The 11,505-nt window shown below is 29.9% G+C and overlaps 1 protein-coding gene across 2 annotated transcripts; it reads right to left on the minus strand.

Annotated features, from left to right (window-relative positions):
- Positions 1-34: 34 nt before the first annotated feature.
- On the minus strand, positions 35-2,077 carry LOC141532476 (uncharacterized). Of its 2 annotated transcripts, XM_074250826.1 has the most exons (5): positions 1,901-2,077; positions 1,562-1,818; positions 1,226-1,492; positions 866-1,165; positions 35-612 (listed from the first exon to the last, which is right to left on the minus strand). In XM_074250826.1, exons 2-5 carry the CDS (start codon positions 1,808-1,810, stop codon positions 211-213), a joined length of 1,218 nt encoding a protein of 405 aa, XP_074106927.1. In that variant the 5' UTR covers positions 1,811-1,818; positions 1,901-2,077; the 3' UTR covers positions 35-210. The 2 variants fall into 2 exon arrangements, with proteins under 2 accessions (XP_074106927.1, XP_074106926.1); XM_074250825.1 differs by having other exon boundaries at positions 1,562-1,943.
- Positions 2,078-11,505: the final 9,428 nt, after the last annotated feature.

An 11,505-nucleotide genomic window follows, 5' to 3' on the forward strand; every position in this document is an offset into this window, starting at 1 on the left:
ACTTAAATTTAACTTACTTCATAAAACCTCTGAATAAATAAAAGCGGATATTATTAAAATTGTCATAATTAAATTCCAACAAACAAATATTACAAATATTACAAGTACTTCTTGATTTCTTTTTCACAACTCTCATTGTTGTAATAAAAAGCTCTTATTTTTTTTATTTATTACGAAAATTTCTGCCAATAGACTTTTTTTTAGCATATGTCACTTCCCATCCAAAACTCCAAGATCATCCCATTCCTTAAGCATTCTCACCATCCTCACTCGGTAATTCTCATTATTATACACTCCCGCATTGAATTCTCCATCGTCCACCATGTCATCAAGCTCCTTCGCGTGGTTCTTACTAGCCATCATGATTGGAAGACCCGTACTGGCTATCAGGAATCCGAAGATCTCGCAATCAAATAATATTTTCTTGATATATTGCAAACTAGGAACACACGTTTTGCACCCAATTCTTTTCATTGTTAAAGAAAGCGTTTCTTGATATTCTTTAATTAGGAAATTTTTGTGATGTACTATTGATTTTTCATTTAGGCTTGTGTGAAGAAAGTACTGTAGATCCAATGCTGGAGTTCCGTAAAAACAAGCTTGAAAATCGACCTAGAAACGAACATGCAAATAAAAAATATTTATTGTAATTTTTTCTGATTAAAAATCTCTGATGAAATAAATAAAACAAAAGTCTATAAGTGCTTGCTTCACAATCTTACAGAATTTTTTCAATTTTCAAGATTTTATCAATTCATATTTTAAAATGTACCGTAATTTTTCAATATTTCATGGAAAAAAATAATAAATATTGTAATTCTGGACGATTAAAGAATCGATCCAATGGCTTACTTAAATTACTTACAAAAATTTGATCTATAACGTTTCCTTTATTATCGTACTTGAACATCAGATTATTCACCCAAACATCACCGTGATTGATCACGTTAAACTCATATTCTCTCAGCTTTAAAACGCTGAAAGCTTTAAACAACGCTGATTCTTGCAAGTTTTCAAGCTTTTCTATACATTTTTTACTCAATTCTGGCCATGATTTAGCTGCTTTAACCATTGATTTCATTCCAATTCTCATAAATTCACGCAATGTCGGCGGACAATTTTCACCGAATACTCCTTTAGAACAAAACTCCTTTACTTTAGGTTTCTTAAAAAAATTCTAAGAGTTAGCTTGGATGAAAGAACAATTAAAAACAAAACTACTTACGTTTTCATAAAGTAATAGAGAACTTGCATGAAATTTAGCAACATTCCGTATTACTAATGTGCAATGATCAAGATCGAGGCCAGCTTGGCGGTCAGCCATTCGAAATCCTAAAGGAGCTAAATCTTCGAGAACTAAGATTGGTGGATTATTTTGCTGAGAAAAGTAACATCTTCCACTTAACTTCGTATTCTTCAAAATAGATTCCATGTCTTTTAAAACCTCTGTCATCATATTTATCTCAACACCAAATATATCAAGATCTTCAATCTAAAAAATTATTAAATTTCTTTTAAAAGTCTACCGATTTCATTTGTAATCATGAAAATAAAAACTTACCAGTTCTTTTTGTAACTGTTGAGTGGAATGAGCGACTTTGACAATAACTGAACTTCTTGTAGTTACTGTTTTGCTGAGTTCTCTGCGCGTTATGTCACAAGACACCCGATACATTTTACTGTTGTTATTATCACCAATACTAGTCGCCATCATGACCTCAATATTTGTCACAGAAATCGAACTATCTTTGTCTGCATTTTTGAGGGCATTTTCAATAAATGAGGCTGTCAACCATTCCGGAAGATCCATTATTTATTCTTTCATAAAGAATAAAATCTATTTCATTATATAGTCAAAGGATTTAGAAACGACAACGCTACTGCGGACGATAACACTTACTGCCGAACTAATTTCATTCTTTCTGCGATATTCCACAAAGGTTGTGAATAATAGATACGTAATCTTAGTAATTTTTTGAAAAGTCAAGTATATTTTATAACATTGCGTGATCGATATTAAATAAATCTAATAATCACTTATTTGTAAAATTTCAATACATTAATTTACAGAAAATAATAAAAATTCAAAAGTGATATAGTATTTTCTTTTTATTATGGATACACGGAAAGAAAATATTACTACTGGAGTCATCTACGAGATAGCTACTGGTAGATCGCTACTACAAAAATACGTATTCCTACAATACACTGAGAAAACAGTTCATTTAAATGAAATGAGGCTTGTTAACTATAAATAAATCTCTTATTTAAATATCACCAGAAATATTTATTTTATACAAATAAATTGATTTATTTGAGACAAAGTTCTAGTATATTTGAATGAAATCCAGATTTTTTTATAGTTAACAAATATTTCTTTGGTGCTAACAATGATATATTTCAACCAAATCAGATTTGTTAACTATAAACAAATGGTATGTTTGAATATACTCAAAGCAATGATTTTTAGTTTTAGGTTAGGAAAGTAGTAAAAGTAGACATATCGAACGTTTGGGGTAAAATGGGCACTTCTTTTGGAATTATTAATTATTCTGAAATTAACAATAAAACTAAAGTTAGCCGACGTTATTAATTTTTTTTTTTTCATTTATTAAATTAAAATTGAAAAATATTTTAAAAAATTGCACTTATAATTTTTCAATTTTTTTACAAATGAATTTTTTTTTTTAATTTCTTTTGTAACAATTTTTTTAATAAAACAAATTCTAAAAATTTTTAGATATCAGGTAACTTAATTTTTATAAATTAACAGACATCTGCCTATTTTTTGGACTTTTATAATAATAAAATTATTATGAATAAATTTTAATTAAAAAATTACACGTCTAAAAATTAAAAATAATTACAAGTGCATATTTTTTTTTTAAATATATTTTTTTATCGTTGACCTGTAATAAAAATTTAAAAAATTGACAGATGTCTGCTAATTTCGGTAATGAAATTAAAATTAGCCAACAGCGAAAAAGTTTTATTTTTTTTTATCAATTGAATTAGAAATAAAAAAATATTTTTAAAAAATTACACGGATAGTTTTTCAAATTTTTTACATGTGGAATTTTTTTATTTTTTTGTAATAATTTTTTCAATAAAAAAAAATTCTAAAAATTTTCAGATGTCGGCTAACTTAATTTTCATATTTCGGTATCATAATTATTGTCTATTATAGTAAACTATTCCAATACATATTAATCTAAGCATATATATCCGGAGGCACTGTCGTGCCTCAAGCCAAGTACACGTTCAACAACACACATGAAATGTGTGTGAACGTGTAGGCGCGAGGCTACAGTGCCTTTATTCTCGAGTCAGATGTCAACATAACCTCACTTTATTTTCAACTTGATTTATTTTATTACTATATACATGTCAACACTTGTCACGCGCTTTAAATAGTTTAATTATTAGTTCTTTTTATAAAACAGCAATAATTATATAATTTTTTTCATTTTTTAGCGTTATCTTAATTTATAAAATTTTCGCTCCCCCTTTTTTCGATACTACGAAAGATTTTACTAATTTCGGTCGAATTTTTTATTTCGAAGTTGGTACTTTTCAATTTTCTGCGTATAGTATACCACCGAGTATTAGAGTTAGTTCGTTTCCATTTAACGTCTGAGATCCTCTCCGGATAGTTACTCTGCTCCAGATTTTTTATTTTTAATTTGGTACATTACATTTTGTGAGAATAGTATACTACTGTATAGTATCAGAGTTGTTCCATTCCCATTGAAAGTTTGATAAAATAGGCGGTTAATTCAAATCTAGTCTATTTAAAATTGTAATTTTATTCTATTTTAACGTTTGATTTTAATTATTATAATCAATATTATTGTTATTATTGTTTAACTTAATTATAATAATGAATATTTGTTGTAGACATTTGATGTAAATATATAGTGTGAATTGTTTTCATTACTTTTTCAGCTTTGAACTGGGATACTCTTAAATGTATCCAGCAGGTGTCACTATGTGCCAGAAAGGCGCGAATTTGAATTCATTTTAAATATTATATTAAAATTAATTCAAATTTATTGTACTCATACATAATCCTAATACATGCCCGGCTGTAAGCTGTATTGCTTTTAGATGCACCTAGCATGTCTGAAAAATTAAGCTGTTATTTTGAATTTAAATTCATTGATTATTTCTTTACATGTATTTGTAAAATAATTAACACAACTTTATTTTAGAAAACTTTTTATTATTTTATTTTTTTTAATACTTGTATATTTCTGTCTTTATCATAATTATTATTATAGAGGTATTATTATTATTATTATTATTATTACTATTATTGTTATAGTTATGAAGATTATTATTTAATTAATCTAACATTCGGCCCTCAGTCGAAGGAATTCTAAGTAAACACATAGCGACGACTAATATAAATTATAGTAGTTATAATTTCAAAAAACGCGGGAAATTTTAAAGTTAAAAATTCATATAAAATTTTATTATTATCATTGCAATAATAATAATAGCAATTATAATTCTTCCTGTTTAGAAAAGGATGCTAAATTATTAGTTATTAAGAAAATTATTCATTTTTATTCCAAATAGCGCGCGAAAATTCAATTTTCAAAATTTCAATCAAAATTTTATTATTATATTTATAACATCTTATTCCTTGAAGGGGAAGGATGCTATACTAAAATAATAATTATTATTTGTTAATACCGATCTACATACACTATTTGTATGACTTGTATCGTTATAAGTCGACTAAAATTACGTACAGTAAGTCATTTAAGTGTTTCCAGGTACAAATCAAAATTTACTATCAATTTTAAATCACATTATTTTGTTTCGTTTGCTGATAAGACTATTGATTTCTCGAGTGTTAATTTGAATAATAATATGATTAAGACAATGAATTGTGAAAAATTGCCGTAGTTAACAAACGATGGAAATTATCATGCGCAACAATTACTGGCTACCATTAATGATATCGAGTATAGGTTATATATACCAAGCACAAAAAGCTTGCAAAATATTGTACGGTGACTTATTACATGGTGAATAATATAATGATCAGTAAGTAATTTTTTTCTCGACTTCTGTTTTTTTCCTTTGATGTAATTATTATCATTCTCTCTTTACAGTGAAGTACAACGAGAATAAGAGCGTAAAAGATGTGATTATAATAAAAAAGACGAGATATTATGTATGTAACAACTATTTGTTAGTAAATTATGAATAAAACCCTCTACTAAGCCTGCCTATGTATATGGTTGATAAATCCATTTTTTTCAGTCTCTACAAGGGACAAATTTTAAATACTCTGTGAGAATGTAAAAAACGAAAGAACAAATGCAACGTTTTTTATGAAATATGTAATTTCTGTATTTCTAAATGGCGGAAATTGTAATTAAAAAAAAATTTCAATGTAAATATAATTTCTAAAAAAAATCTTAAATTTACTTTGATGATTTTTTTAACTATCCGTTAAGAAAATCGAAGATTTTCAAAAATCGTGAAGTCATTGGTTTTACCTCGTGTTTCGAAAATCGAGTGCTCATCACTTCAAAAGAAGAAATTTTCACAAAAAGATGTAAAATCCGAACAAAAACAGTTCCACTGTAAAAAATTACGCCAAGTACACGTTCACAACTCTTGATTTACAAAAATGCCAAGGAGAAATTATCATTTTACAAAAAGATGTAAAATAAAAAAAAAACAGACCAAGTAGCCGTTATGATTTTTCATAATTGAAAAAATTTTGTGATAAATTTAACGAATAAAAACAGTTTTTTAGACGTACTTGGCGTGCGTCATTGAGTACCCAAAATTTTTTCATTTCTGATAACTGAGCCAGAGAACTGATATGAAAAGCGATTTTACGGACAATTCTGTCAGCCCTTCCTCACCAAGTCATTAACCCTACTGATGATCATTTTGATGCAACCATATGAATCGATAACAATTGAAATTCATGCTTGTTTTCATTATTTCACGGATAAGATCGATATTTGTACAACTAAATAGCTTCCGAACATTTCATTCAGATCGAGAAAAAATGAATCAGTTTATTAATTGAATGAACTGTTAATTAAATTGACTTCATTAGAAAATATAGCATTAATAAATGTTCAAGAAACATCGGAGCCCTATTTTAAAGTAAGATTTATTTCTACTATAAATTAAAAAAAAACAGGATTTTATCACGAAATTTGATCATTAATTTACTAAGCAATTTTTATAATTAATTCAGTAATCATTTTTCTTGCCACCAGTATATTTTTAACTTCTCGCTAAGAAAATTGAAAATTTTTTGAAGGTCACAGAAAACTTACATAAGTATCCCCACGAGGGTGTCACTGTGTGTGTGTGTGTGTGTGTGTGTGTGTGTGTGTGTGTGTGTGTGTGTGTGTGTGTGTGTGTGTGTGTGTGTGTGTGTGTGTGTGTGTGTGTGTGTGTGTGTAAACCTCCCATAACTTATGAACGACTTTACCGATTTCATCGTGGTTGGCCCATTTGAAAAAACATGAACGAACTTGGATTTTGAATACAATTTTGACCGATTCCAATAGATTGATTTCAAGATATCTCAAAAAAACCGTGAAAAAATTTCAGAAAAATTTTTGTTTTCAAGTTGCTTTTTTGGAATAACTTTTAAACGGCTCAGTCGATTATCTCCAAAAACTAATCAGCTCTTGAGTAGGTAAACAGGGGGTGATACTCAATCGGTAAAACATATTTGTGGGTTCGCATCCATGCTAAGGGATTTATATTACCGGCTATGGGTTCATGTCCTGCGGTAAATGTCATCTGTAGATATGGGCGACCTGTTTTTACCGACAGTAGGTGTTGCCGGTGGTAGATATATATGACATTTTGAGGTTATGGATGAGGTTTTTATTGGTTGTTTTCATAGGTGGTGCTGGTGCTGAATTCTGTAATTTAAATCTATCCGCCATTTTCCCGCCATTTTTAAAATTTATCCGCTATTTTCCTACCATTTTGAATCCGCCATCTGGTGGCTGCTATCCGCCATTTTGAGTCTGCTATCTGAAATCTGCCATTTTGAATCTAACTTCAGCCATTTTATGTTATGAATCCGCCATTTTGAATCTGATTTCCACCATTTTTATATCGAGCCGTCATTTTAAGTATAATATCCGCCATTTTGAGTCTGATTTCCGCCATTTCAAATTTTGATTCTGATTTCCTGCATTTTTGTTAAAAAATGCACCTGTGATCTCAGCATCAATAATAGTTGCTTAGATCACAGGTGCATTTCATTGTTTATATTCTGAAAAGATTAATATATTCAAACTGTACGTATGAGGAGTACATGCGAGAAGATACGCCATCATTCGAGGTTTCTGTCTACTTCTAAACAGGTCTGAACCCGTTCAAGGTCACGGTGACTGCGTAGTTCTCTTTGCTTTATTCCTAACTGCGTAGTAGATGACTCATTCCGTTCTAGAATTTTCTAGAAATAGTATTGGTTCCGGGTGATCCTACAAGTTATCGACACTTCAGCGTCAGATTAAATTTTGAAGGTATTCAATTTCCAATCAAACTTAATGATGTACCAAAATTTGAAAAAATGAATGACCTTAGCATTAATGTATATGGTATAGAGTCAGAATTCACAGGTAAAAAGTCTGAAAAAAGTACTATTATCCCATTATATTTAAGTAACTTCGAGTCAGAAATACCAATAATTCATCTATTAATGATTAAAAAAAGTGTAAATTATACTGAAAATTTAGATAATATTGAGTCAATCTATCACTTTGCATTGATACATAATCTTTCCAGACTAATTAAAAGTCAAATATCTCTAGGTAGACATAGATTATACTTTTGTGATCGTTGTTTGAATCATTTCAAATTAGAAAAATGTTATTTAGAGCACCGAGTAGATTATTTTAAATCTAACAAAGTCCGCATGGAATGTCCCAGTGAAAAAAATAAAATTTTGAAATTCAAAGATTTTAAGTCTAAAGACTGTGCCGTTTGTAGTTTACGCGGATCTAGAATGCACACTCGAACCCCCAGGAGATGATAAAAAGACAATTAATAAACATGTTCCACACAGTATTGGTTACTATGTACATTGCAGCTATGATAACACACTCTCCAAATTTGAATTAAACCGTTCTCCTGATTGCATAAACTGGTTTGTTAAACAATTAGAGTCATTAGCTCTGGACTTTGAAAAAATTCTAAAGAATCCCATTAAAATGAAACCTTTAACGAAAGAGCAACAAGATAGACACAATCAGGCAACTGAGTGTCACATCTGTGAAAAACCAATCACTTCTACAACAGATAAAGTCTATGATCATTGTCACTTCACAGGTAATTACAGAGATGCAGCTCATAAATCATGTAACGTTAATTATCAGAAATCTACCATTATCCCAGTTTAGAGAAATTAGCTTCATACCTTGATGACAAAGACAAACAGATTACGCGACTACACTACCCAGACCCTAACAAATTTAAATTAGCAATACGTAAGGGTGTATTCCCGTATGAGTACATTGACAGCATTGACAGACTAGACGAGAGACAATTACCTGACCAGGAATCATTTTATTCAAAATTAACAAACTCAACTATTTCCAATGATGATTATGCTTTTGCTCCAGTAGTTTGGAACGAGTTTAAAATCAACACGCTTGGAGAGTACTCAGATCTATACCTAAAAACAGATGTCCTTCTCTTGGCTGATGTTTTTGAGAATTTTAGACTCAGTTGCTTTAAGACATACAATCTAGATGCTCTACACTTTTATACAGCACCAGGTCTTTCGAACTCGGCAATGTTAAAGCATACTGAAGTAGAACTTGAACTGTTAACTGGTCCTGAGATGCTTCTTTTCATTGAAAAGGGTGTTCGCGATGGGGTATCGATGTGTGCTAATAGACATGCTGAAGCTAACAACCGGTATATGGGCAAAGATTTTGATTCAAACAACCCCGAAACATACCTGATGTACTACGATGTAAATAATTTGTATGGCGCAGCGATGAGTATGTCTTTACCCAAGGGTAAATTTGAATGGGTTGAAAATGTAGACAATGTAGATCAGTTTTTCAATGATGATGAGAGTGTAGGCTACATCCTTGAAGTGGACCTACACTATCCTGAGAAATTACATGATCTACACAAAGATCTACCTTTATGCCCAGAACATTTTGTACCACCTGGCAGCAAACAACAAAAATTAACAACAACTCTGTATGATAAGTCTAATTATGTAATACATTATAAGAATTTAAAACAATGTTTAGATTTAGGCTTAGAACTTAAGAAAATACATCGAGTCTTGAAATTTGAACAGTCAGACTGGCTCAAGTCATACATTGATAAAAATACTGATTGCCAAAAATTAGCGAAAAATGAGTTTGAAAAAAATTTTTATAAATTAATGAATAATGCACTGAAAAAAAAAATTTGCTATCATAACCAAAGTCAGGATTACGCAGCTATTTGTTATGATAACAAAACTATCTTGGTTAACGTAACAAAGTAACATTTGTTGTGGTAAGTAAAGTGAAGTTGCTGTTTTAACAAATAGTATGTGCTAAGGAAATTTTTTTGAATACTCTCGAAACATAAATTTGTGAAAATTCACTTGAATAAATGAATATTCACTTTTTCCAAGTGCCAATCGAACCACTAGTGATTCAAAGTGGTTTGATTGGCACTTGTAAATAGTAAATATTCACTTATTCAAGTGCATTTTCACTAATTCATGTTTAGAGAGTACGCATAGAATTTTTTCCATCTGATACATTTCTAAGGCTGATAGTCAGTAGAGGAACTAGGGGCACGAAGGCCCCCCTGGGGCACGACGGCCCCCCTCAAAAAAATTTTTTTATATGAATTTTTGGGGAGGGGGCCGTTGTGCCCCAGAAAAAAAAATGGTTTTTCTTCGATTTTTTGCAAAATTTCGACTGATTTGTTCGAAATAGATGGAAAGTAAATATATTTGATGGTTTAAAGCCACAAAAGGAAAAATCGGCTTAGGGGGCCTTCGTGTCCCAGGCCCCCTATTAATTTTAGTTGTAAACGTGATACTTAGCTCAATTTAGACAGATAGTTATTTTTCAGATAAAAATTGTAGACAATTATATAATCATTACATAATCAATTTCGGGAACTTGGAAAATAGTAAAAATAATTAAAAATATGCTGTATGGCATATTAAAAAAAAAATTATCATCTGATTATCAATGTCGACGTTCCGGAAATTGTTTATTTATTTATGAAACATGGATTAGAATCTACAGAGTAATGGTGAACAAAGTTTTCTGAGTTACTTTTATATTAATTTAATAATTTTTGTTTTACATAACATTTATTGTAAGTTCAATACTAATAAATATATAAACATACATACAAACATATCTAACAATTAATTATAGTACAATACGTATTTTTAAAAGTTAACAAACATGATATTTTAAAACAATGAAATTTTCATTATTAACTGAGGTATAAATGTAGAGAGGAAATGGGTCAAGTAAGTCTTTAACATTGACAAATATAATTTTCTCATCGGTTTTTACTTCGTATGCCCATACATGTTCATTAAACCCTAATAGGTCAATACTTTTGCATGCAAAAACTAATTCATTACGATCATGAAGACTGATGATCAATTCAATTAAAGCAAATGTTGGGCAGAGATCTTTCGTTCCAGTAAGTAGAACCATATTTTGGGTATATTTAATACTTTTATATTCTACCCATCGAAAAAAACTTTTTTTGGAATTATTTAATGCTTCATTTGAACAATTATACTTCGACCATGTTTTAGAATCAATTTTCATTTTAATACCAGTAATTTTTTCATCTGTAATAGATCTATTTGTCAAAAAACGATAATTTAAATTTAGTTGGTGCTTTATCGCGATAGATTTACAAATATTTACGCGAGATTTATTAATTGATGCCGGTACTGTTAAATTTGTATGCTTAGATTCAGCTCTGATTGATGATAAATGTGAGCAAGGACCACTTTCTTCACACGTTTTCTTGTAGTGAAGAGAAATATGGCCCTTTGGTTTCATAGATTTACCGGTCAATTCCTTATACAGCTGCCAGTGTCTGATTACAGTGGTATCAAATGCATTTATTTGATTATTTGTAATTTTTTTAGCTAAAATAAAATCAAATATTTCTCGCAAAATAACATATAATTGCCAGTAAGGGTTATCTTTCGACACTAAATCTCCAATGATTATTCCCAATAATCTAACAAACGTGGTTAACTCTGAAGCTGTCATTTTTAATTTATTATTTTTGCTCAAATCGTCATCTCTAATAAATGGAGGTTTGTTTAGGGAATCAATAGGCCCATAATCAAAAACTGCTAATCTTTCATTCAATTCCGATACAGAAAACTCATAATATTCACTATTTTGTGAAGTAATTGCACTTAAAATTTCTATTAAATCATCATGAGCTATCCCTTCTCTAAAGTCATGCATTTCGTCGACAGAAAAATTTTCTACGGCATGG

Source organism: Cotesia typhae, unplaced genomic scaffold (genome assembly GCF_013202065.1).
Source record: "Cotesia typhae breed Kobodo isofemale line unplaced genomic scaffold, CoteBio_Ctyphae contig_65, whole genome shotgun sequence".
In the NCBI taxonomy this organism is placed as follows: Eukaryota; Metazoa; Arthropoda; class Insecta; order Hymenoptera; family Braconidae; genus Cotesia; species Cotesia typhae.

Bases quoted from the DNA above. Each gene is read 5' to 3' on its own strand.
- LOC141532476 (XM_074250826.1), bottom strand. From the start codon at position 1,810: ATGGATCTTCCGGAATGGTTGACAGCCTCATTTATTGAAAATGCCCTC. The intron at 1,166-1,225 runs GTAAGTAGTTTT...AATTTTTTTAAG, and splicing joins CTCTATTACTTTATGAAAAC to AAACCTAAAGTAAAGGAGTT. The intron at 613-865 runs GTAAGTAATTTA...GTTCGTTTCTAG, and splicing joins ACGTTATAGATCAAATTTTT to GTCGATTTTCAAGCTTGTTT.